General features: G+C 49.8%; 1 protein-coding gene across 2 annotated transcripts in view; it reads left to right on the forward strand.

Annotated features, from left to right (window-relative positions):
* Positions 1–27,642, forward strand: part of ROR2 (receptor tyrosine kinase like orphan receptor 2) — a 200,134-nt gene that overhangs the window by 145,907 nt on the left and 26,585 nt on the right. For both annotated transcript variants that reach the window (XR_004683541.1, XM_035029180.1), the window contains exons 2-4: positions 5,791–5,868; positions 23,412–23,699; positions 24,507–24,537. Coding sequence is in view for 1 of the 2 variants with exons in the window: in XM_035029180.1 (XP_034885071.1) it covers positions 5,791–5,868; positions 23,412–23,699; positions 24,507–24,537 (397 nt within the window). In the remaining variant the exon portion in view is untranslated. The remainder of the gene's footprint in view (positions 1–5,790; positions 5,869–23,411; positions 23,700–24,506; positions 24,538–27,642) is intronic.

The raw sequence follows: 27,642 nt of genomic DNA on the forward strand, positions 1-27,642 counted from the left end.
CTTTTCTTCAGTCCTTGCATTTCCAGCATCCTGGATGTTTCTCATTGCACGTATCGGCTGAGCTGAGGGATTGCCCCGGAACGCACGGCCAACATTTCCCATTGCAAGTGGATGGGCTGTCTGAGTTTTCATTGGGAAATCTCTGCCTGCCCTTCCAGGGGCCCCTGGCCTGCTACACAATCAGCCCTCCAGGCTGGGGGCTTTTTCTGGGCCCTGGCTGTTGTTCTTCCTCAGATCCTGGAAATTATACCTTTTCACGAGGATGATCAAGTCCAAGAATGCCAAGCTTTGGTGAATGAAGTACCCTCAGTAATTAAAAAGGAGCCTGCTTTGAAGTTGTCCAGATATGCCGGAGATTACATCTAATTAAATCACAACAAGTGTACCTGATTCAGATCAACAGGTAGAGATTAATGGATGAAAAGTATGAATAACAAAACATTTTAAGAGACACGAATCAAAACAGAAAGGCAGCATGGACTCAAATCCAAGAGCGTGGGTTGAACTTCATTAGTAAATTCTTGCCTAATAGTGTCTCTGCTGCTAATGAGGAGAGTTAGTATTTTAATAGTACAGAAAGAGCGTGCAAACCAGAGCAGACCCACTTGCCACTCTGCAGACAGAAATTTCTCTTCCCGACACCACGAATCAAGACGTCCCATTAGAGGCCCATATTGAGAACAGGTCTAGAGAAGATTTTGGGTGACCGGTGCATGGTTTGTAATTACCATGCATTTCCCCACATTGGGGCAGGGTGTGCACCTTCAGCAGCCCCCCGTGAAACCCTGACTACTTACCAAGCATCACCAAACATCAGCGGTGAACCCTTGCATTGGGTCACCCTGCAGACGCCGGCTGGTTCAGCCCTGCCAAGGATAAACCAAGTTCCTGGTTCAGAGCTGATATCACATGCCTGACAATTAAGGCAGGATTCAGCTCAAAACCCAGCATTCTCCCAAGTGACTTCATGTCTGAGTATTCACTGGCCTGCTGTTGAACCTTTGCACAACTTAGATCAAATCCAGTGAGTCTGTGGTATTGCGCTCGCGTGGTTAGCATTCTCGCCTGGCTTCGGGGCTGTATCCAGTGAGTGAGAATGTAGGGTGTTTGGAGATAGGATCTCTCCTACTGCCCTTCTTTACCTGTGAGCCCTGGTTATGGGCTGGAAGCACGTGATGGGATGTGGAATTGTTTTCCAGCAAGCTTTTCACGTAGGATAGTTTTAGATTTGTAGAGAGTTGTGAAGGTGGTAACGAGGTTGCGTGTCATGCACACCCAGTTCACCTTGTGTTAAACCTTCCATTAATGGTGTGGTCTCTTCGTCACAGTGGGTGTGCCTCGACTGACTCGTTATTCTCAACCAAAATCCATACTGTTCCTATTTGCTTAGACGTTACCTAATGTATTTTTTCTGTTCCAGAATCCCATGTGAGTTACCAGTGTGTTTGTGTTTGGTCTTTGCTTCTAGGCATTAAAGTGTAATTTTGACATGGATCAAACCATACATGTAATGTATCATTGTATTAAACCAGCCACATTTAAATTTGGTTCATATTAAATGTTCTCTTTTCTTTAAACATCAAAAAAACGAGTAAGGGGCTAATAAACCACGCCTACTTGATTGACACCATCGATGCTTTGAGTTTTCCAGCAGCTTTGCGTGGTCTCCCCGTGTGGGTTTTTACGGTGAAAATCACCCACATCCAGGGCATCATAAATGGACATGAGGCCTTCATAGCACACCTTGTAGTATTTTGCCAAAGTGAAGGATGTGCCATTTTGCTCCGAGGAGACCCTCCATTTCAGCAGAAGGTAATTGAGTTCCAAGGCTTTAGGGCAGATGGGGCTCCTCCCCGAGGCTGTTCCCCGTTCAGGTCCCCTGGTCTGTCGGTGGGCCAGTGGGGGTGAGGGCAGCAGCACCAGGTAACCCGAGTGGGCCTTTGTGTGAGGAAGCGCTGGGCAGAGGCCATCTGGGGGGTGTCACAGGGCTCGCACGCCCTGAGGCCGTCACCAGCCAGCTGGGCAGTGCATGGGGTTAGGAAGGTGGATAGAGGTCGTTCTGCAGTACCGCCCACATGCCGAGGAACCCGCTAGTCAGCTCTGACAGTGGTGGTGCTGAACCCCACTCAGTCCTCCGCCCAGAGCCTGCGAGCCCCGCCTTCCCGCAGCCCCATGTGGACGTGTGCTGGTCTCCCGGCAGGTGCGTCTCAGGCCCTGAGCATCCTGTCTTTGCGTGGCCCCAACCTTCCCAGCGGCTCCTCCCGCCCTCAATCGCCTCCGATCTCCAGCGCACCCCACATCCTGTTCCACTTGGGGAGCCAGACCTCCCCCAGACTCTCGGCGCTCTGACGTGCGGAGGGGGCAGGTAATGGGCTCTTTTGCTGATCACCTGCTCCAGCTTCATCCAGCCTCTTCCTTCTCTTCCTTTTTTCTTGGCTACTACTGGGCGTAACACTTAAAACATTGAATCATAAAATTGGTATTTGTTCAAAAGGCCACATACTGTATGACTTCACTTACGTAAAATGTCCAAAACAGATAAATCCCTGGAGAGAGGGAGAGTAGACTAGTGGTTACAGGGTCTGGGAGAGGTGAGAGTGGGGAGGACTGCTGATGGGAGCAAGGTTTCTTTTTTTTTTTTTTAAAGATTTTATTTATTTATTTGACAGAGAGAGAGATAGCGAGAGCAGGAACCCAAGCAGGGGGAGCGGGAGAGGGAGAAGCAGGCTTCCCGCTGAGCAGGGAGCCCGATGTGGGACTCGATCCCAGGACCCTGGGATCATGACCTGAGCTGAAGGCAGACTAACGACTGAGCCACCCAGGCGCCTGGGAGCAAGGTGTCTTTTGGGAGTGATGAAATATTCTGCAATTACATAGTGGAGACGGTTGCACAACCTTATGAATGGCCCCAGACACACTGGATCATAGACGTGCAAATGGCGAGTTCTATGGTATGTAAATTACCTCAATTAAAAATGTGATGCTTTTTCACACGTGGAGATGTTTAAAAATAAAATAAAAGGAGACATTTTAAATTACCTTTGTAATTCCAGATAACGTAACAGTGACATTTTGACGTGTGTGTGTGTGTGATAGTTTTGTTGGTTTTGGCTTGTGCTTATTTTTTCCCTTTGGGGTATTTTTAACCCTTTTCAGGGGGGGCAGGAGAGACCCTGTTGGAATCTGTGGAAATGCTGGCACATATTGTCACTTGTCACCTGTCCCCAAGTTCATATTTGCCCCATTACATTTGGCTCATACATTAAAGTCTGGACAGCCGTTCTGTGTCCGACATACTGCTGTGCAGAGGAACGACAATTTCCATATCAGACTATCACTGGGGTCCTTATTTCTCAGTTAGGAAGCAACGACAGGGCCCAGGTGTGTCGAAACTTGAGGCGTCTGCACCAGGGACCACGGCAGTTGGCCATTCTGCATTTATTCACATATGTGACTTGTCTTTGGGGGGGGCTCTGGCGTCAGCCTCGTGGGCTACTTGAAACTTCACCCCTGTTTCCAAACACGTAGATGACACTCTTTCGCTCAAGTACCCAAACTAAATTTTACTAAATCTTACTTAATTTTTTAAGGCAAAGCTGGAGGCTGAAAGAAACGAAAACTCAAATCCCAGCTTCTGTGCTGACCGGCACAACCTTTCCAGACAGAATCTTAGCGTTTCTCAGATCAGCGGCGACGCTGCGGGTCTGGCTGGGGGTGACGTCTGCTCAAGAATCAGCAGAAGCACTGGGATTACCCCCAGCTCCGTCCCACGGGGCACATGCTCGTCTACGCGGCGCCTCGGATGCGCGGGAAATACACGTGCTTCGGCACTGAAAGTTGCCTTGGAAGAGCTGGGAATCTGTTCCACAGTGGAATCGGACTAATGGTGCTTATTTTTCTTCGGGGCGTGTATTTATTTGACTGTTTCACACCACTTGTCAATTTCTAAGCCATTAATAATTTTTATGCCTCTTTCAGATGTGTGTATATAGTACAAGTGTGTTTGATTTCCTGCGGTCTCTCTGCATTTACACGGTGCTGAATGATGGTGTGTGTAACATGCCAGTTTACCATCGCAGCCCCAGCTGAAGTTTAATTCTTGAGCACACACGCGTTGACCGCCTTGCATAGTTCCCGCCTGTCTCCGTGGCGCGAGCAGCCCCCGGGTTGGGGTGTTAATGCCGGGACCATCAGCCGTCACGGGGACGCAGCCCCCGATGTCTACTGCTGTTTACGGTCGCTCCCCTGGGCCAGGTTCTGATCCCTCAGCGGAGAACGCTCGGGTTGCTCTGGGAGAGACGTACCGTTTGGGGGGTCATCTTAGAGAATCAGGGTGGTACTTCCTAGGGGTTGATTGGGGACATTTTACGAAAGCCGGGTTCTGACGGCTGGCCGGGTTTGGACTGGAAGCAATAGAAAGAGGGAACCTTCCTTAACTGGGTGCGAGAAGCCCGGGCTGGGGCAGAAACGGGCTCTCGCTGGCCTCCTGGGAGCTGGGGCTGGACTCCCAAGGGCGCAGGCTCACGCGTCACCGGGCGCGTCCTGTGATTTAGGAGCTGGTGGGGTGGACGGGATCAGCTTCGAGACGCCGGTGCCCTCCCATATCTGCTGGCCAGTGTTCATTCCCCTAAACAGTCTGAAGACTCTTGTGTGCCTCGTTCTATCCGCAAACCACCTGAACCGCACTTGCAGACCTCAGCTGCCTGGGAGCAAGGCTTCATCCTGAGCGTGGCCTGAAGTGTCTGGTACTTTGTTAGCTCTCTTTCTCATTTAAGAGAGACAAGTGGGGTGGCCCTGACTATAACCAAATTATAAACTGTCTTCCGTAGACTCTTTTTAAAAAATGGTGGTAAATGCCCATGACCTAAAGGTTCCCACCTGAACCACTTCTCTGACCATCGCCATCCATCTCCAGAACCTTTTCATCTCCCCCATATGAAACCGTCCCTGCTAAACACTAACTCCTGGGCCCCCGGGGCCCAGCCCTGGTGCCCACCATCTGCTTTCTGCCTATGAACTTGACTCCAGGGGCATCGTCAGCCCCGTTTGTCTTTCTGTGTCTGGCTGTTTCCATCAGCTTCGTCCGTGTGTCGCAGGGCAGGATTTCCGTTTTTCTAAGCCACACGATGCTCAGCGTGTGCGTCCCACTCTTTGGTAGGCTTGAGACCACAAACCCAGATCCATCCAGGTACGTTGCCAGAGCCACCCCTCACGCCACCAGCTCTCCTCCACCCTCCCCTGCCCCCGACCAGTGGGACCCGGTCGAGGCCAGGCTGCCGGGTGACAGCCTGGAAGTGAAGGGGACAAGGGCCACACCGGGATATGGAGCCAGGGCGTCCGTCGTACCTGCCCTTCCTTCCCCCAGGATCCAGGGATGGGCGCCCATGTCCTCGGGTGGTGTTCCTGGTTGAGAACTACCAGAGGCCAGTATCTGGAGGGCGACCTGCAGACTCCGGCTACAGCGGTGTGTTATTTTGCCGGCCAGTGTTTGAATCTCTCTCCTGCCCTGAATGGCGCTCAGGGCTTCGGTCACACGCTGGTTTCATCGGTGCGTCCTGCAGAGCATCTGCATTCTACCACACTTGGGATAAACGTCAAGGATTGCTGTTACTATTATACCAGATCTGATGTTCCAAGAGCCCCCTGGAAGTTACCGTAATGGCTCATCCCTCCAGGTGTTCTATACACAGCGGGCGGTTTTGCTAGAAAACTGTCGTCTTTGCACGAGAAGCGAAGTGAAGGCCTTGCAGTGAACTCTCACTAACGTACGTGCTGTGCTCTTTTGCTCAGGGGAAGTGGAGACTCCTGACCCAAATGACCCTTTGGGACAAATGGATGGACAGGATGGTCCTCTTCCAACTCTGAAAGGTAAAGTGCGGGGAGCGCTGGCGGGCAGGTGTTTGAACGTGTTCTCGGGGTCCCACATAGAGAGGCAACAGTCAGCTTGCCATCTTACTCGAGGTGTGGCTGCTGACACAGGGGGCGGGGTGCCCATGACCCAGCGTTGCCCTGCTGGTGGGCGTGGGGCGTGCCTGCCGCTGCCCCTGCGGTTACAGCCAGGTGGAAGGTGATGGTGGCAGGTGACAGGGCTCGGGTGGGCAGATGGCCATGGAGGGAGGCAGGGGCCTTGTGGGGAGCTCCGTGGGCCCTAGCTGAGCCTGAGGAGCTGGACCCCTGGCTCGGCCACTGTCCCCTGCTGACAGGTGGTGGTCCTCTGGGGGTCACTCTCTCCATGTCCTCATCCAGAGTGGGTGGGCGCCAGGTGGATGTCAGGTGGGCAGGCAGGTTCTCTGTCTTGTGCTTCGGCCTTTCCCACAGGCCCCTGGCTGGGTCACGGCGCACGGGGCACACTTTGTAGGAATATGAGGGTGGCAGAGTCCATTGGACACACTTCTTCAGATCCGGCCCAGGTCCTTGAGGAGCTGGCCCCCTTCCCACTCTACCCTTGGGCACCGTGTTGTCTTAGATCACTGTCTCAACCCAGCTGCTGCACATGGGTGGCCTCCTCAACAGGAATTCATTCCCCAGAGTCCTGGCGGTTGCGAGTTTAGGGCGAGAGCCCAGCAGCGTCAGTTCTGCTGAGGTCTCTCTGCCTGGCTTGCGATCGGCGCTCCCCACCCCGGCCTCACGTGGCAGAGCCTGTTTCAGCTGCTCTTCCCATTAGGGCGCTGACCCCCTTGTGGGGGTCCCTCATGACCTCATCTAACCTGATGCCCCCCAGAGGCCCACCTTCCAAGACCATCCCCCTGGGGGCTAAGCCTTCAAATGTGCATTGCCGGGAGACCCAATGCAATGCCAAACGATAATCTAGTAAGACATTCACTTTATTTCTGCTTAACTTCTTTCTAATTATTCAAAGACCAGCAACCCATACTAACTTCCTAGCCCCCTGTCTATTGAGGGTCCCACGACCCCTCAGGAAGGTTTTCCTCCACGTGTCCACGGCTGGGTCTTCTGGGTATTGAGCTAGGACTCAAGTCTGCTGGCCTCAGCCTAGGGGCTGGCGTGTCCCTGCAGGTCCTGGGAGGCTTCCTGGGGTCACACGGGGCGCTCAGCTCCCTCCTGGTTCCAGAACGCTCACCAGTGCATGCTATGTGCTGAGAGGTCAGCCGTCTCCGTCAAGGGCACGGGGAGCTCTGCCTGCTCAGTTGGTGATGACAAGGCCTCACAGGGACCCAGGGTACTTGCAGGGGGCAGGGCCTCTATCAGGACAGGGATGTGTCCCCAGGGGGGCAAGGCCTGTGCTCTGGATGCTGGGCCTCGGGAAACATTTCTTAAGAAGGAAGATTGTTTTGGATGGTTAGATTCTGAAATCATTTCTCAAAAGGCTGACTTAGCCCACAGTCCAGATGGCCCACACGTATTCTTGACGCGCCCTCGGTACCAGCTGCTGTGTGAGGCCCAGGCACATGCTGGGGACCCGAACAACACAGCACCATTGTGTGTGGTCTGTGCCTCATGATGTTTCCCATACTGGGGAGTCAGCATCCTGAGTCCTTAACAGAGTAGCTCGGAGGAAGACAGGGGTGCGGTGAGCTGGAAGGAAGGGAAGGGCATCCTGGCAAAGGATAGGATGTTACTTTGAGATCTGAAGAGCTGACAGTCATGGAGAGGGGTATCCTAGGCCATGGCAGTGCCTGGGCAAAGGCCCTGAGGTCAAGACAACTCGGTGCCTTGGGGCAGCTGAGAGAAAGGGCTGGGGTAGCTGAGGTCCGAAGGATCAGCGGGGCTAAACCAACATGGCCCAGTGCTGAGGCCATCAGCCATGTGTGGGTCTTTAAATCAATTAAAATTAAATAAAATTAAGAATCCAGTTCCTCAGTCCTCTGAGCTACATTTCAAGTGCTCAGTGGCCTCATGTGGCTAAAGCCACCGTAGCACAGATCTAGAGCATTCCATCACCACAGAAAGTTCTGTTGGGCAGCCCTGGGTAGACATACACAGCTCTTTAGGTGGTGGGAGAATGTTCTATTTTATTCTGAGGAGTGCCGTCTTCTACTGTGCAAGGTTCTGGCCTGGGACACGGTGTAGCCTGATCATTCTCTGAGAAGATCTTCCTGGTGGTCTGGAGAGTGATGGAGGGGAAGTGGAAGGGGTAGTAGGAGGGGGTGAGGGGGCGGATGGGAGGGAAGGGAGGGGGCAGGTGGGAGGGAGGCAAGGAGGCTGGTAGGAGGGAGGTGAGGAGCAAGCAGGAGGGAGGTGGGGCTGGCTGAGGAGAGGTGGACAAACCACAGTTAGAGTCTGCATCTAACCTGCACTCACCTTGTGGACTCCAGTATTCCTCAGGGGAATCATGTTTGCAGCAGACCTGCCCGACCCTCCCCCACCTCCCCCGGCAGGTGCAGGGGGCAGGCCTCCAGGGGGCCTGGGCTGGGTCAGGAGGGAGTGGGAGCACCCCCAATCACAGCTGTGCTTCCAGCAGCATGGGGGGCAGAGGCGGCTGCAGGGCAGAAGGTCCCACAGGTCCACTTGGAGGAAGACGCACTCGCTGACTGAGGGCGGAAATGACTGTGGGCTGAGTGTTCTCAGGAATTCTTATTCCCACCCAGCCACAAGCTCCAAACATGGAGAAGTCAGATTTTGTGCCTTGGGTGGTATTTTTGGTCCTCCTTCTTGGTATTCGAGCAATTTCTCAAACCCACAACTGCATGCTTTGTGATGCCCTCTGCTTAGTGGGGATTTGATTGCCTCCGGTCTGTTTTTGTTAACCCACATGTGATTGTGTGAAAACCGTGGATGCTTCCACTGAGGTATTTGGAAGCTTGCCTTCCCTTCTCCAGGGCACAGAGACACCATCTGCAGACGTTCCCTGGTGACGTGGGTGTGTGTATGCGTGTGTCTCTGTGTGCTCATGCATGTGTGTCTGTGTGTACATGCATGAGTGCGTGCATGTGTGCATGATGTGTGTGCGTGTGTGTACATGCATGAGTGTGCACGTGTGTATTTGTGCGTGCCTGTGTGCATGCATGTTTGTGTGTGCGTGCACGTGTGTACATGCATGTGTGCATGCGTACATGCATGAGTGTGTGCATGCATGTCTGCGTGTGTGTACATGCATGAGTGTGTGCACGTGTGCGTGTGTCTGCGCATGCATGTGTGTACATGCATGAGTGCGTGCACGCGTGTCTGTTGTGTGCATGTGGTACATGCATGAGTGCATGCACGTGTGCATGTGTGTCTGCGTGTGCATGTGTGTACACGCATGTGTGTCTGTGCATGTGTGTACATGCACGAGTACGTGCGTGTGCATGTGTGTGCGTGCACGTGTGCATGTGTGTCTGTGCGTGTGCATGTGTGTGCACGTGCATGCGTGTGTGTGTGCACATGCACGTGCGTGCACAGTGCAAAGGGACAGTACAAGAGGAAGCGGAAGGCACAGCATGGTGGTGCAGCATGCTGAGTGCCGCCGGGTGAGCTTGGCTTGGCCAGAGTGCACACCTGGACTGGAGGGGGCTCCAGCACCTGCTGCGGCCCAAGCGCCCCCAGCCATCAGAGGCATAGGAGGCTCGGGGCACAGCACTCACCCGGGAGGCAGTGGCAGGAGGCATATACTGTGTGGCAGTGTGACCGTCAGCATGTGCCTCCGTTCCAGGCGTCTGCACCTCAGCAGCCCCTTGGGGACAGGTTCCTAGAGAATGGCCCCAGGGAGTCTCAGGGACACCCCAGTCACTGCCTTACAGCCCTGTTCTCTCGCTCTGTCGTGTGATGTTACTTCTTTTTGGGTTGTGGCTTTTGCACAAAAGGACACTCCCTCTGCCCTTCCTTTCTGCTCCCTCGGCTCCGTGACAGAAGGCATCGGCATGGCCATGCCAGACTCATTAGTCCACGTGCTTTTTTGTGCAGCTTCGGGGAGCGTCACTGCTTGGCCCCATTTGGCTTAAATCTTACAAGAAAGTAATAATAGCTGGATGGACCATAGGAGCTACTTCAGTAATCCAGTTGGCGTTTGTGATGCGCCCTGGTCTGTAGAAGCACAGGTGGGTGAAAACGGCCGGTAGGCCAGTCCCGGGGTGAGAGAACCGCTCTGCCTCTCCTGAGCAGACTCGGATCTGGGAATTAGGTCCAAGTGTAGATGGCGTTTGTGCTTGGATACCCTGCGAGTAGTGAGCACCTGACACATACAGAGTTGGTGGTTGGTCCTCAGAGAGAAGGATCCCCAAGCAAAAAGCCTCCGTAGAAGAGAAAATAAACACCACAGACTTTGCGACTTCACAGCTGAAAAGTTTGCCTGAAATTTCCGTATGCCATAGGGCCGTCACCGCAGGACTGCGGCCGGGCCCAGGACTCCAGTTAAAGTGCCGCGTTAATGCAGGATGGCCATTTGCCAGAAGCCTGTATTCCTTGCTACGGTAGATACCCTGGTAAGATGATTCATGGCGTTTTTATCACTGTCCCTGTTAGTGGTATGACACTTAACAAAAGCGTGCATTTGGCCTACGGGCCATTTACTCCTGTGTGCAAGGCTGTATTTTAAGTGCATCTGTAACATGTCTTAGGTTTTGTAAAATCAGTACTTTGCAATGTTTGTGGGACGCAGATCACTTCTGAGAACCCAAGGGCGGTGCTGCTGGGCTGGCGTGGCTGGCGGCCTCCGCAAACAGCCCTGGTGTGCCCCCGTCTCCCGTCGGAGCTGCTCATCGTCCCCGCGAACCCAGCAGGGGAGTTCCGAGCTCTTCCTGCTTGAGGCTACGTTGCAATTAGAGGTGCTGTCAAGGGCATTCTAATCACAGGGCAGACGGTGATGCCTTACTCACCAGGCCGCCCCTGCGGCTCCCCCCAGGGCTCCTTGGGCAGAGGGAACAGGAAAGTCAGCAGAGAGCTCCACGTTGGCATGGTGACAAGGCCTGCTGTTCTGTCTCCTGAGCCTTGGGTTCCCGACCATGTAGGACGCGTGGATTGACTAGTGTACGTGTTGGGTCCGTTTCTGGAACTTGTGTGTGTGTGTGTGTGTGTGTCTGTGTACTTGTGATGGTTTCCTGGGGTTTGCTGCAGGTGTGAGGGTTCCAAGGCTGACGGGTTAAGTTGAAAACCTCACCCCCTGTTGCAGACATCGGGTGAAGGGCTCTGAGCTCGGTGCCATCCCGGGGGGAAGGCCATTGATGGATCACCCTCGCTCCTTCCCGCCGCCGTGGATTTGCAGCGCCCGTTGGACTGTCCAGGACGTGGCCAGACTGAACGATGTGGGGAGAAAACCATAACCCACGGAGAAGAGATTTCAGAGCACGCACAGTTGTGTTGTCCCGGGCTGAGCGTGGGGGAGAGGCGGCGTGCACACGCACGTGAACCCTCCCCGGGGAGGGCGGGGACGCGCCCCAGCTTCCAGAGCAGCGAGGCTGGTTCCTGCCCCCGCACCTTCCTCTCATCTCCCCTTCTTCCCAGAGTCCTCCCGCCCCCCATCCCAGGCCCCTGTCCTTGCAGGGGTCGCCTCTGGCTACCTGCCCTTCGGCCGCAGCTGGCCGCCACGGTTCTGAGGAAGGCCGTTCTTCCTTAGCTCATCGGGTTTGGCCACCACAGTGCAATGGGCTTGTCCGTGCGTGCTTGTCTTAACATCTGTCCGTGTGTGTGTGTGTGCTCGCGTGTGCGCTTCTGCTCTCTGGATCTCTCCGCCTGACGTCCCCATGCACAGCTCCCATGTGCTCCCCTCCACCTGCTCTTTGGGTGTAATTCTCTCTGAGTTCGTCCATCTGTTCCCCTGGGTCTGGGTCTGCCTGCCGTGTGCGCGTGTGTTCATGCCCCTGCCCCTTTGTGAGGCTGCCGACGTCGCCCTGTGTGGAGGTGTCGGCTTGTCGGCTGGCTTCTTCCGTCCTCCGTCCCCTATACCTCTGCAGTAGCTTCCAAGGGCTGTCATGCCCAAGGACCACAGACTAGGTGCCTCAAACCACAGAAATCTACCGTCTCCCAGGTCTGGAGGCCAGATGCCCACTGTGCGTGGACTTCCTGGGCTCGTGGCCGCATCTCTCCCTTCTCCGTCTCTGTTGTCACATGGTCTTCTCTGTGCGTCTGTGTCCAGATGTCCCTCTTCTGATAGGGACACGAGCCATTGGACGAGGACCCATCCATGTGACCTCACCTTAACGTGATTACATCTACTGTGACCCTATTTCCGAATAAGGACACATTCACAGGTTCCAGGGATTAGGCTCCAACCCATGTGGTTGGGGCCACCATTCACCGCACGACAGGACGGGCACCCTCCTCCGAACGTGCAAACACTCACACGTACTTCTTCCTCAGGGCCTCAAATTTCCTTTGCTCCTTTGTTCCCATGTCCTCTGATGCACATCGTTGCTAACCTCGCATCCTCCTGTCCTGCCCCTGGGGCTCCTCTGCTCGTCTACCCCGGTTCTGTGCAGACCACTAGACAGCTCAGCGGGAACGTCTGGGCGGGAGTGACCCACTGCCCCTGCCCCCGGCTGATTTATTGGCCTGTAAATGCTTCCCCCAGAGAAAAGCAGCTTTATGTTCTCCATGCGGCTCTCTGGGTCTCCTGCTCACCTGCCTTGCCAGGCAGGTTGTCTGTTTTATCTCCCACCAGTCAAAGCCCTGTGACCTTGTGACCCCTAGCGCATATGGCTTTCCTTATCTCCTTCCCAGACCAGTCAGTGTGGCCTGGTAAACAAGCAGCTCCTCAGACACCTAAGTAATTTGACCAAGTTGGTGAACATGTGGGCGGTCAGCTGGGATTTAAAAAAAAAAAAAATCATTAATCACTGATCTGACTGTGAGGCAGGAGTGGCGTCCCATGGTGATGGGTTCTCCTGTTAGCTCTGCCTTTGGTGTGTTTTCATGCTTGGACTGAGCATCACTGTCCGGAGTTAAGGGTGAGCAGAGAGCTGGCCCGGGCAACAGGGCCACAGAGTCCATTAGCATTGTTGTTAAAGTCACCCGCTGCGCAGCAGGAGAAACCTTCTTGGCTAATTAAAAGGGAAGACTTCTGTTCTCCCTCTAACACTGTGGGATGCCGACTGATCCAAGTTAGCCAGATTCTCAGTTGTCTGTGTCCTGCCCCAATTGGGCTGTTCAGTCATGTCTGGAGAAGCTTGGGGTGGCCCTAAAGGGAGCTTTGTGACCTAGAAGAGAGCTTAGCGAAAGTTATACAAACCCCATATTTTGCACAAAAGGGAAATGAAGCCGGGAGTTTAAATGGTGCCTGTGAATAAAGCCAAGGGCCAGAGCAACACTGCTTCATCTTGAGAGAACTTTCTTTCTGGCTTTCATTTTGGCCTCCAGAGAATTAATGATGGCTACAGTGGTGGACCAAACAAACTTGGCCACACTCCACTTAAATTACATACAAGTGCTCCACAAAAATTAGCAAAAGATATAAATGCTTCGATGAACTTGCAGAGAGAGAGATGGAGAAGTGCCTAGGAGCCAGGAATAGGGAGGAAGCAGAATTGTGACAGCCTTGGGCTGCCAGGCAGGATCCACCTGAGGTGGTCCCACTCTGTTAGCAGCCTTGGAGAATGTCCCATGGTTTAGTTTATTTGAGACAAAGAGTTGTGTCCTGCAGGTATCATGAGCTTATGACATGGGCTCCCCAGCGACGTAAGATGGTGTCCCCATGTGGCTTTGGGTGCATCCATGGGCTCCAGAGTAGAAGGAACACCAGTAAGTCATGGGCACCTTGGCAAAATCTGGGGATGGGCAATGGGCTTCTGCAGATGCATCAAATTCTCCAAAGCACTGATGCTGGAAGAGCCCCCAAACATAAATGCTACACTAGAGAGAATACCCAGGATTGGGAAAATGCTGAGATCATGTGAATAAATAAATGCCATAGTGTTACTGATTTCACTTGGAATCAGTGGTATTACATTTCCTTCAATCAGGAGAAATGAGAGTTGCAACAAATATCAAATTTGCCTTTCAGAAAATGAAAGAATTTACATTTCTTGTACCCTAAATAAGGGCCTCTGAATGATCATCCCACTACAGAAACTGTTCTGCAAGGCTCAGCTGTAGCAGGAGCCTTGGGTTTCAGCGTCAAACCAGAGGGAATCCGTGGGGTCCAGAGAACTGAGTGTGGTAGGTAAGCGTTTGGCAGCAAGCTAGGAGACCTAGAGACTACAGTCCTCGCCTGAACCTTGGCTCAAGGGTGCAAGCACAGAAGCTGCTACCATGAGAAATCGGACTTGGACCCACACCTCAGGAAACCCAGTTTACATGACAGGAATGTAGTGGGGGAATCCCAGGCCCAAGAGTTAACACGAAAATTTGGCACTGCCTGTTGCAGGAACCCAGTCCTCAAGGGGTTCCCACAGAAAAACCAGCCCCACAGTGGAAAATTACAAAGCACACTTGGAGAGGCTTGGGATGAGTGGTGAGCTAGTAAACAAGGAAGCCAGAAGGATTAAAGATGAAGAAAAGGCAGTGGTGAGTTTGAAAACCAAACAGACCTTCTAGAAATAAAAAAATGTAGTCAGAGAAATGAGAAACTTGATGGGCAGGTCAAGGAGCAGATGGTGCACAGCTAGAGATTAAAAAGGGATAGGGAATATAAAAGCAGGGAAGCATACTGAGGAACCACACACAGGAGAAAGTTCAGCATCTATCTGGAAGGAGATTTCAGAGGAGAGATAAAGGGGAATAGAGAAACAATGAGGTATTTGTGGAGAATTTTACAGAATTGATGGAATTGGGAATGGTACTGAGGCCCATTAAGGCTACATACAAATCAATTCACAGCTAGAGATACATGGGAATGGCAAAGACAGAAGGTAGATATGAAAAGTAGCCTATGAGGGAAGGTCAGATTACCCAGAAAGGAATAAGAACTAGCCTGACTTGCAGCAGTAAACACAGAAGCCAGAAGATGGCAGTGTAATCACCAGTCTAGAATTCCATACCTAGCTAAACTGTCTGTCACTCAAGTGTGAAAGTCATAGGTTAGCCTTAGACCAAGACTGAGGGTATTTACAAACTCAGTCCTTTACCCAAAGAGCAAATACAATTCAGGATGAGAAGACACCTAAGTAACCTGCTCTTCTCTAAGGGAAGCATTTACGGCCAATAAATCAGTAAGGGAAAAATGGAGAATAAAGAAGGAAATCGAGCAGAAAACAGGAAAGGAGGATTAAAATGAAATGAAGAATAAAATACAAAATGAAAACATTAAAGATGAAACTTGCCAGTTAAAAAACTCATAGTTCACCCATATAGACACATCAATTAACGTGTTAAATTATTAAATGTTGTTTGCAAGATTCATCTCTAAAATTTAATCATAAAAAATGATTTAAAAAATTAAAAATACAGGGGCACCTAGGTGGCTCAATTGTTAAGCATCTGTCTTCAGCTCAGGTCATGATCCCAGGGTCCTGAGATTGAGCCCCACATCGGGCTCCCTTCTCCGTGGGAAGCCTGCTTCTCCCTCTCCCGCTCCCCCGGCTTGTGTTCCCTCTCTTGCTGTCTCTCTCTGTGTCAAATAAATAAATAAAATCTTTAAAAAAATTTAAAATACAGTGTAAGACCAAAGTACCCTTGGTAGCTACCTTAATGTCAGATAAAATGTTCTCTTAGACAAAAGCCTTAAACAGTGATCTAAAGACTGAAGTTTAGGCACCCAGCAACATAGTTTCCAATACATAAACACAACTTGACAGAATTATTAATAGTCATCTGACAAATACAGAATCAGTGAACACACGTGCCATTGAAAGTAATAGATAAGCATATTAAAAATTTGAAAAACTTGACAAGTTTATTCTACTGGGAATATATAAACCCCCCCCACTGAGCAGTTAGAGAAACAAACTCTTTTTTTTTTAAGATTTTTAAAAATTTATTCATTTGAGAGAGAGAGCAAGCACAAGCGGAGGGGCAGAGAGAAAGGGAGAGGCAGGCTCCCCACTGAGCAAGGAGCCTGATGTGGGGCTCGATCCGAGGACCCCAGGATCATGACCTAAGCCAAAGGCAGATGCTTAACTGACTGAGCCACCCAAGCTCCCTGAGAAAACACATTCTTACCAATAAAATGTACAACATTTACTCTAAGTATTATCTCTGTGCTATCCTGTAAAACAAATCTCTGTGGTATCAAAGAATCATCATCACCTAGACCATGTTCTGTGACAGCAGTGTGGTTAAGAACACTTTTAATAACTTGTACCTAAAAGGGGAAAAGTATAATGTAAGTTACAAGATATTTGGGTCTGGCCAACCTTATGGAGATTAGATAATCTGCTAGTTGGCTAAAGAAAAAGTTGAAGGGAATTTGCACATTGAATGCATGTATTAGAAAAAGAAAATCCATTAACCGCAGAAGTTAGAAAAAGAGCAACAGTGTAAAGATTTGGACAGCTGCAGAAGGAGAGCCCGGTGGTTAGCAAACTTTCAAGACACTCAAACTAGTGACAAATTCTTAAGATGCAACGTGGAACAGCACTATTTCAGGTCCATCAGATTGGCAAACATTTTTAAGCCCCTAAACACCAAATGTTGACACAGTTTTGGAGGAAACAATTTCACTGACGTTGATAGTGAGCACACATGGTTTCAGGGACTCTTGAGACTTAGATAAACGAGAGATTTTAAGGCCCTGTGGCATCACTTCTGCATCCAGGTGGATACTCTCAAGATATTCTTGTGTGTGTGCAAGATGAGACATGTATACAGGTAGTCATTAAACACTAGCAAAAACGTGGGGAATAAAATGTGGGTATAGCTTACTGCCCCTCAGTTGGAAAAAAGATAAAGAAATCATGGTTTGTTTGCACAGTGAAATATTATACAATCATTAAAATAAGTGAACATCAACAAAGATAAATCCCAAGCTGATTTTTGAGTGAAAAAAAAAAAAAAACCTAGCAAAGATGATCTTTCAGGGTAAGTTTCTAAAAATATAAAATAGTAGAAATGTGCATTGGAATGGTGCATACCAGTTCTCAGGAGAGGGAGGGAGAAATAGGGAGGTGTGGATTTTCTTTGCATCCTAGAATGTTTCATTTTTAAAAAAGTGTTCTAAGTCAAATATGGTAAAATGTTAGCATAAAATGTTGATGTGTACATTGGTATCTATTATATTTCTATTTGTATTTTTTATATGTTTGCACCATATCAGTATTTAAAATTGTTGAGAAGAACTGTTACTGAACAAAAACAGTTAAGTAAAAACATATGTGAGCCGAATGAATTTTAAAAACAAAAAGGCCACTCTGTTGCTATTTGAAGAAGATATCTGCATAGAAACTCCAAGATAGTCAGCTTAGAAACTATTATAACTAAGAAGATAGTTCAGTAAAGTGCAAGATAAAAGAAAAATATACATGGTGGACAGAATATTGGCCTTCCAAAGATGTCCAAGGAACCTCTGAACATGTCACCTTTCATGGTGCTGCGGGGACCTTGCAGATGGGATTGAGTTAATGATTTTGAGATGGGTAATGATCCTGGATGATCCAGGTGGCCCCAGTGTAATCTCAGAAGTCTTTATAAGAGGGAGGCAGGAGGGTCAGGGTCACTAGCTGGAGACATAGTGATGGAGGCAGAGGTGGAGCTGAATGCAGGGGAGGTGGGTGCCACCAGCCAGGGCATGTGTGGCCTCCAGAAGCTGCAAATGCAAGGACAGAGACTCTCAGAACCTCCAGAAGAACACAGCCCTGCTGTTGCCTTGATGTTAGGACTTCTGACCTCCAGAACTGTAAGATAATAAATCTGTGTTGGTTTATGCTACTAAGTCTGTGTTAATTTGTTATAGCAGAAGAAGAAATTAGTGCGATATGTAGAAATCCAGAAGTTGTCCTATAAGCCTTCTTTAAACCACTTAGATAGAAATAAAACAATTCTCTCATAGTAAGGAGAATTATAGGATGCTAGTTACTAATTATTAATTACTAATACTAATTACCTAAAAATACATGTGAAGGTCCCTACGAAGAAAATGACAAAGCTTTCCTGAATAGGTGAGAATGTCTGAGATAGATATGTAGACCATGCTTTCTCCATATTGTCAAGAGGGCAGTTTTATACAAATCATCTATAAATGCAGCCTCTCTCCATCCACACCCCAATTTTTAAATCAGTTATCAGGATGATTCTAAATTGAGTCTGGATAAGAAGTAGCCATAAAATTGAGAAACATGCTTCCAAAAGTAACATTTATTATTGGTTTTTTTCTTTCTCTTTTTCTTTTTTTTTTTGAGAGAGTGTGCATGCATTGGGGGGAGGGGCAGAGGGAGAGAGAGTACCTTAAGCAGACTCCCCACCCAGTGTGGAGTCCTATGAAGGGCTCGATCTCACGACCCTGAGAATCATGAGCTGAAATAAAGAGTCAGATGGGGGCGCCTGGGTGGCTCAGTCGTTAAGCGTCTGCCTTTGGCTCAGGTCGTGATCCCAGGGTCCTGGGATCGAACCCCGCATCGGGCTCCCTGCTCAGCGGGAAGCCTGCTTCTCCCTCTCACACTCCCCTTGCTTGTGTTCCCTCTCTCACTGCCTCTCTCTCTGTCAAATAAATAAATAAAATCTTAAAAAAAAAAAAAAAAAAGAGTCAGATGCCCAACTGACTGAGTGAGCCACCCAGGTGTCCCAACATTTGTTATTCTCCATGTCCCAACTTCTCTCAGTTATTGTAATTTAACAAATGTGACACTGCCGTAGAAACAGGCCAAGATCAGTGATGTGGGGAGCACGGTTAGAAATGAATAGAGGCTGTTTTAGATGGGGCAGCCAAGTGATCACCCTCCATGGACACGACTTTTTGGCAGAGACTTGACCCTGGAGAAACAGCAAAGATCTGAGGACTGGGTGTTCTGGTCGACTGGACAATGAGGGACCAACTGGGTGTGTATTAGGAAGGGTAAGGGACCCCCCGCCCTTCCAGTCAGGGTGAGTGTGGGAAGAGTAGAGAAAATTTCAGAAGTATTGCTATTGTGGATTTCAGCCATTCCCCATTATACATCTTCCTAATTTCTTCCCAAAGACTGAGTTTTAATCACCCATATAGGGAGGGCACTATAAGTTTACGAAGTTACCATGTTATCTGCCTATGGTTTGAAGTTCATGTTATCTACTTATGGTTCTGGTCTCTGAGCTTCCAGTAGAGCATGAAGGAGGTAGAATCAAGACCCAGGTTGGGACATGGGTGTCATCCATGGAGATTCTGCCCTGTCCATGCCCAGCTGGGCAAGGCTTTCGTATGCCATTGCATCCAGACACTCCAGGGATTGGTGCTGGGGGTATAGGAACATTCTTTCCAGTCCTGATGTTCTCCTCCAGTGATCCTTCATCTTGGGGCTGTTTCTGGCCCGCTCTAAGTTTGTTCTTGGATGAAACTATATGATTTTTTTGTTTTTGTTTTGTTGTGTTTGTGTTTGTGTTGTTGTTGTTGTTGTTTTGTCCTCAGCAATTTAAAGCAGATGTTCCTGGCCCTGGCTACACACTTAGAGCTTTTGACAAATGCCATTGCTCAGACCCCTCCTGGGTCTTTGTTGCCGTGGGGGTGCAGGTGGTCTTTTTTTTTTTTTTTTTAAGATTTTATTTATTTATGTGACACAGAGAGACACAGCGAGAGAGGGAACACAAGCAGGGGGAGTGGGAGAGGGAGAAGCAGGCTTCCTGCTGAGCAGGGAGCCCGATGCGGGGCTTGATTCCAGGACCCTGAGATCATGACCTGAGCCGAAGGCAGTCGCTTAACCGACTGAGCCACCCAGGCGCCCCCAGGTGGTCTTTTTTATGAGCTCCCAGGTGGCTCCACTGTGAAGACAGAGGTGAGGTCTGCTGGTTTAGATGGGGTAGGATCAAGAAAAGTTAGTAAGAACTCCACGTGGGGACTAGATCACTGCGCTAGATTCTCCTTTGTTTTCTGCGAGTGGAGGAGAGTGCAGCTTCACGGGTGAGTGTTCATCTGTTGAGAGTGAAGGTAATCTGGGAAAATTAGACACCTCAGGCTCAGAAGAAATAGTGGAGGCCTTATTCCAGGATATGAGCTAAGCTGAGGGAGGTTTTCAGTACTCAGGGAAGGATGCTTTCAACAGAGTGGCCCCTCTCCCCACCTGATACTTCCATCAACCCCACCTCACCCTCCACTTTTACCTGGTTGGTCTGCCTGCTCTCACCTTGCTCATGAATATGTCCCTCATCCCTCTTCAGGGGCATATTCTGACCCAGGACTACACTTGTAATGTTGTGCAACCATCCGCAAGCTCTGGTTCCAAACATTTTCAGCCCCCCAAAGAGAGACCCCATGCCCACCAAGAATCCCTCCCTAATTTCCCCTCCCCCAGCCTCTGGCAACCATTAGTCTGCTTTCTGTTTCTATAGATTGACCGGTTCTGGATATTTCATATAAACAGATAGAGCCAAGAATGCTTTAATGATTAAATCAATGGTGTAAGGTGCTTGATTCCAGCACACGTGCATTGCTTTAGGCCATGGTAGCTAGGACGACGAAAACATCTAACAGAGAAATACTGGCGCTGTCTCTGAATTAAGCCTAGTTCTGACTCCGGTAGATGGTTTCACAGTATCCTCCTGGTGGGGTTAGTACCAAGCTCTTCGTGTCCATGCAGAGGGCAGAGGAGGCAGGAGAACAGGGAACATGGAAAGACAGTCTAACGCTTACCAGTTTGTCAATCAAGGATGTAGGAGAAGCCATCGACAGGTATGATGAAGAAGAATTCCATGTTTCCATATTCATTGGATGTAAAAACGATGTTCTGGAGAAGAAACAGATCCTGGGTCTGTTTGCAGTAATTGGGCAATAATTACTGGCTGGCTTCTCCTCAGGTCTCCTCGGCTGTACAAAAGGAACGGTCCCCTTAACTTTCTTCTCTGACTCCTAACCTCCCTTCTCCCTTCTCCCTTTCTAGATAAATGTTTCCATGTTGAAGAGGCTCCTCCTCTGTCTTTCAGGATAGTTAGCCAACTGGTGGAACTGTCCCAAGTTGATGTATGCAGATGTCCTCAAAGTGGAGGGGGACGGTGGCCAAGCTACTGTCAAGCTCGTCCCGCAAAGGGAGGAGATGAGAGAGTCAGTGACCACCATGTCCTGGCCCCCAGAACCCCCAGGCCTGCCCCTTCTAGATGTTTGCTGGTCAGCTCGGAGACACAGACCCGCATGTTCAGCCTTTACACGAAGCTGTTGCCTGTGTCTGCAGGAAGCTATGGTTTGTCACATGTCTTTGAGGAACTGTCATCAGTGTGGCGATGAGAATTCTAATTCAGCTTAGGCCAAGAAGAGATCGTTGTACTTTTAATGTGCCATTGGCTATTTTACATTACAATTTGTTGACTCTTTTATTTGTCCCACTGTGCATTCGTGTTATGCAAACCTTGATGAAGCATTTGAATATTAAGCAACTTGAAAGTGCTTCCTATGAAACCCTCTGATTAAGTTGGGCTCTGGCCAGAGCACAGTGAAATGGTGAGTGTACCGTCATCTGTGACTGAGATTATGTCAAAGTAACCACTTCAAGCTCTCAAATCAGATTGGATTTTGTGTTCAAAGACTCAGGGTCTAGGGTGGGAGCTGTAGGAACCAGGTCTTCCCAAGTCAAGTTTGTGCAATTGAGTTCATGAAGAATGTACATCCAGAACATCACCCTACTTGGTTCCAGAGGGATGTTATCGACATGTTCCTCACATTACAGCTTTGTGTCATCCACGAGAATTCTCTTCCATAAGTTAACTCAGTGCACTGAGAAAAGGGTTGGCTAGGAGAGAATCAGGGTAGAATCTAATGATGTGGGTAATAATGCTTAGTGCTAATTAATGACCCCTCTCAGACAGCCATCTGGCCACTCTCCCTTGTCAGGAAAAACCATCCCTCCCTCTTAAAATCCACAGCCTCCCATCCCCTCTGCTGCCTCCGGTCACCCAATATCTAGGGGCCATCCCCCAGCCTGTAAAACGTACCTCAAGGGTCCACTAGAAACCCTGTAGTTTTCCATTTAGTGAAGGCCGTAATAACAGATAAGTGCCATCTTTCAACTTCGTTTTTTTATAAAAGGGTAGGAACCTACCAGAAATCAAGCCAAAAGATTCAGAACATGAATATAATTTATGGTCATTTTCAGATTGCTCTATTACCTTAGTTTTGTCTGAAGTGAGTCCCATCTCCTCACGGTTGATTGTCTTATCTGTCTAGCCTTAGGTTTTGTGTGTGTGTTATGGAATTTTAGCACGCATGTTTATCTTAACAGCGTAATCTCCCAGCTCTTGACCTACACCACGCATGTACACACACACATGCATCACACACACACATCCCACTACACACCACAAATACACCACATCACACCCACATACCACACACAAACACACCCCTCTCTCTCCTCTGCCATCTGTTTCACTTCCTCTTGTTCCCCATGGCCTGTGTCACCAGCGGAGAGTCCCCATCCCTGGTTGGACTGAGCCCCACACTCCAGCCCCCCAGGCTCTGTATTCCGGGTCCTTCCAGGCCCTGCTCGCCCCCAGCTTGGAGCCCTGCACAGCTTTTTCCTGCTCTTGCCCCACGTGCAGCAGGACAGAGCCTTCAGCAACCCTCAGCCTTGACATCCTTGTTCTCTCCAGCCCAGGGATTAGCTCATTTTCGAGGATGTGTCTGTTTTGCGATGAAGTTTTCCTTCTTGAGGCTTGTACTTGGTGGTGCGGCAGGGGGGAGGATGGCCTTTCTGAGCGTGAATCACATCATGAATCAGTGAGATTAGATTAGATCTAGTGCTTGCAAAGAGAAACACATTGATCCTCGCTTTGGGGTTCCATATTTTCGAGCTCCCTAAAGTATACCTGTAACCCCGAAATCGGGACTCACTGTGCCATTGTGTGGTCATTCACAGACCTGCCCTGAGCCGTGAAAATTTAGAATTGCCCGATGCACATGTGGCTCGCTGAGGCCCAGCAAGATGACACCTGCCTACCTGTTCCAGCTCATGTTGTGAACAAGTGTCCTTTCTGTGGTCTATATAGTCCTAGGTTTTTTGCTTTTTTTTTTTTTTTTTGCCTTTTGTTGGTGACCTCGCTGTTTTAAATCCTCCCAGTGATGGTGCTGAAGTGCGGTCTGGCGTTCCCAAGCACCAGAACGCTGTGATGTGTCTTACGGAGAAAACACGCGTTAGATAAGCTTCCTTCAGGCAGTGCTGGCCGTGAGCTCAATGTCAGTGAATCAGCAATACATATTAATAAGATGTCTTCAAAGAGAAACACACGTAAAGTGAGGTTATGCCACGATTGATGAAAATACTGGGACCAGAGGCCCAAAGGAACCTAACTCCGTATTTCCCCGGGAGCAGTGGTTTGCTAATTCAGTGTTCTCAGAACATTCTAGAACTTCAGTACCGCCAGTGACGGGAAAGGACTGTATTTTCGTGAGAGGACGTGGAAGCCCTCCCCAGAGCAGGTCACAGGAGACGCGCCGGGCAGCCCCTTCTTCCAGCCCGCACTCAGCTTTGTTCTGTGACCGCTCTCCTCTGCAGGCTACTTTCTGAACTTTCTGGAGCCAGTGAACAACATCACCATAGTCCAAGGCCAGACGGCCATTCTGCACTGCAAGGTGGCCGGAAACCCCACCCCCACCGTGCGGTGGCTGAAGAACGACGCCCCCGTGGTGCAGGAACCCCGGCGCGTCATCATCCGCAAGACGGAATACGGTTCCCGGCTGCGAATCCAAGATCTGGACACGACGGACACCGGCTACTACCAGTGCGTGGCCACCAACGGCGTGAAGACCATCACCGCCACTGGCGTCCTGTTCGTGCGGCTCGGTGAGTCGGGGCCGCCCGGGCGTGCGGTTAGCACATGGCAACGCTCCCGGCCCCGGGACAGGAGATCAGTGTGCACTTTGAAAGTGAACACGCCCAAGGCCGCAGGAAGGAAACCACTAAAACCATTCCCCGAGGCCTCTCGCATTGTGCACGAGCTCCCGGCTTAACCTGATCCCCATTTACTAGTCATAAAAGAAAATAGGCACACATGGAGTGGTCTGGAAACCTGGAGTGCAGAAAATAACCCCAGACGCAAAGGTGAGCTTCGAGGCGGAGGGGGACGGTCGCGTGGCAGGAGGTGGCCCCCCGGAGAGGCCGGCCGCGCTGAGGGAGACAGGCAGTTGCTGGGCACAGAGGCCTGGGCCCCGCTGGGACCAAGGGCCGGAGCAGGGTGCAGTGACGGTCCCCCCCGCGTGCGCTCGGCCCAGGTGGCCACGGGGAGCCACGCGTCGGCTCTCGTCCCAGTGGCGAGATGGCCTCCGCGCTGCCCCAGCCCCGCCACACAGGCTCCAGACCGTTCGGGCCCCAGCTGGGAAATAGATCTTGTGAATCAAGGTTAGATGAGGAGAGAGCAAGAAAAATACCCCCAAACGTTTCTGCATAAACAGAGAGCGCGCCCCTTCCACATTTCGTGGTTTTCGCCACCCCTGGCGTATGATCTCAGGCAACAGCAGAGCCTGGCCGGAGGGCGGCTCCCCACAAATGAGCACACGGGGCTGAGGCCGCCTTTACCATCGGGGGCATTGGAAAAAAGTTTGATTCCAAATTGTGAAGTATTAATAACCTGTCTTTTTTTTTCCTTTTTAGGTCCAACACACAGCCCAAATCATAACTTTCAGTAAGTATCTGTTTCCCTCAAACCATTTTCTCATTCCCCGAGGGTTTCCGTTATGGAAGAATCCAGGATTGAAATCCAGCAACGACATGTCTTTGCCGAATTTGCTGGACGTTGACTGGACTTCACACAAGGATGGCAACGTGCTTGCTCTCGGCTTGGGCCACCGCTGGAGTTTCCATGGCTTCGTGTCAGGGAGAAATGTCATGGGGGTAGTGGTTGCTAGTTCCTTTCGGTGATCGTGACCTCACAAGGCAGCTGGAAGGGGTCTGGACGCACAGGCCAGGTTGCTGGGGACACCAGGGTCCTGGAAACAGGGAGGCTCTTCTCACCGAAATCCCAGCACCACCCACAACCGCACCACCAGCCGCCAGTCTATGACGGGTGTGGCCACGGAGCCTCAGGGCGTCCTCCAGTGTAGGCGGGTGCCAGACCCCCCTTCGGAGGTGAGGACACTGAAGCTCCAAGCCTGGCTTGTGCATCTTCATCAAGCCATGGCTGGGTCCTGGCTGTGAACCCAGGTGTCTTTTCCCTGATACCTCATCGCTCCAGGTACCCGTCCATTTGGGGAGATTCTCCTCTGGACCCTATACGTTCTGTCATCCTATGCCCCAGAACCACTCTCTTTGGGCTTGTGTTTGAGGTTAGCAGGGGCTCCTGGGCTCCCCATGTCTTGTCCAGACAGATCAGAGAGCCATTGCTTCACCTCCAAATGCTGTGAACAGTGACACATACTACGTGTTGGTGAGCGTTTGCTCTTCTGTGGCCCCCCAGCTTCTCGTCAGCACTGGCCACTGGGGTGGGTGTGTGGACAGGGGCCCAGAAGCATACACTGGGCACCATTTGCAGAAGGCAGATTTTTTTTTTATTCTTATGTTAATCCCCATACATTACATCATTAGTTTTAGATGAAGTGTTCCATGATTCATTGTTTGTGCATAACACCCAGTGCTCCATGCAGAATGTGCCCTCCTCAATACCCACCACCAGGCTAACCCATCCTCCCACCCCCTCCCCTCTAGAACCCTGTTTGTTTTTCAGAGTCCATCGTCTGTCATGGTTCGTCTACCCCTCCGATTCCCCCCCTTCATTCTTCCCCTCCCGCTACCTTCTTCTTCTTCCTTTTTTTTTTTTTCTTAACATATATTGCATTATTTGTTTCAGAGGTACAGATCTGAGATCCAACAGTCTTGCACAATTCACAGCGCTTACCAGAGCACATACCCTCCCCAGTGTCTATCACCCAGTCACCCCATCCCTCCCACCCCACCCCCCACTCCAGCAACCCTCAGTTTGTTTCCTGAGATTAAGAATTCCTCATATCAGTGAGATCATATGATACATGTCTTTCTCTGTTTGACTTATTTCACTCAACATAATACCCTCCAGTTCCATCCACGTTGTTGCAAATGGCAAGATCTCATTCCTTTTGATGGCTGCATAATATTCCATTGTATATATATACCACCTCTTCTTTATCCATTCATCTGTCGATGGACATGCAGAAGGTAGATTTTTGAGAACATCCTATGCTGAGCGGTATTGTCAAAGCATTTGTCCTTAACAATCGTTTGTGCGTAGAACGAGGCAGGGGGAAATTGTATCAAGACCACAGCTAGGAGGCTTTGGAAAAGGTGTCCATGATTTCAAAAGTTGACCTATTTTATTTTTTCATACTTAGACATCTTACATACATAAATATTATATAATATAGATGTGCAATACTGGAAAAACAGGTAAATATAATTTATGTGTAGTAGAATGTAATTTATTAAATATGTAAATATCAACTCTATTTGCATATTTAAATTTTATATAAAAACTCAGCAATATTTTTGCATTTGTTTTCTTCTGGTTTTTAATTAAGGATTCAGTCAACACATTCCCATCTATCATTCGGGCCGTTCTGGTAAAGTGAAACTTTCCGCATCCCGTCCCCGAGGCTTGTGCCCTGGGACTGCCTCCATGGTCTGGTGGGAGTGCTGGGGCAGGACCTCTCTCCGAGTCTAGCACGTGTATGTACCTGGAGAGATAGCCCGTCCCACTGCTGTTCACTTTCTTACCCAAGGGATATTATACTTGACAAGTCTGATGAGCGGGGTGTCTGCATATTTTAAATTCCCCTGATTGTCTTTCTCCCTGTCTCTGTCCCACAATGACGAGAATTTCCCTTGTCCCACGTCCTCCCTGGCCACCCTGTGTGTGTCCCAAGATGGGTGTTCGTTTCTCTAGGGGAGATTCGGAAGAATAGACTTGCAGAGGCAAGGGATGCACCTTCTTTTTAAAAATTTTTATTGTTATGTTAATCACCATACATTACATCATTAGTTTTAGATGTAGTGTTCCATGATTCATTGTTTGTGCATAACACCCAGCGCTCCATGCAGAACGTGCCCTTCTCAATACCCATCACCAGGCTAACCCATCCTCCCACCCCCCTCCCCTCTAGAACCCTCAGTTTGTTTTTCAGAGTCCATCGTCTCTCATGGTTCGTCTACCCCTCCGATTCCCCCCCTTCATTCTTCCCCTCCTGCTATCTTCTTTTTTTTTTTTTTCTTAACATATATTGCATTATTTGTTTCAGAGGTACAGGTCTGTGATTCAACAGTCTTGCACACTTCACAGTGCTCACCATAGCACATACCCTCCCCAAAGTCTATCACCCAGCCACCCCATACCTCCCACCCCACCACTCCAGCAACCCTCAGTTTGTTTCCTGAGATTAAGAATTTGTCATTTCAGTGAGGTCATATGATACATGTCTTTCTCTGATTGACTTATTTCACTCAACATAATACCCTCGAGTTCCATCTACGTCGTTGCAAATGGCAAGATCTCATTCCTTTTGATGGCTGCATAATATTCCATGGTATATATATACCACATCTTCTTTATCCATTCATCTGTCGATGGGCATCTTGGCTCTTTCCACAGTTTGGCTATTGTGGACATTGCTGCTATAAACATCGGGGTGCACGTACCCCTTCGGATCCCTACTTTTGTATCTTTGGGGTAAATACCCAGTAGTGCAATTGCTGGATCATATGGTAGCTCTATTTTCAACTTTTTGAGGAGCCTCCATACTGTTTTCCAGAAGGGATGCACCTT

Source organism: Mirounga leonina, unplaced genomic scaffold (assembly GCF_011800145.1).
Source record: "Mirounga leonina isolate KUSES-001 unplaced genomic scaffold, KU_Mleo_1.0 Mir_224, whole genome shotgun sequence".
NCBI classification, from domain to species: Eukaryota; Metazoa; Chordata; class Mammalia; order Carnivora; family Phocidae; genus Mirounga; species Mirounga leonina.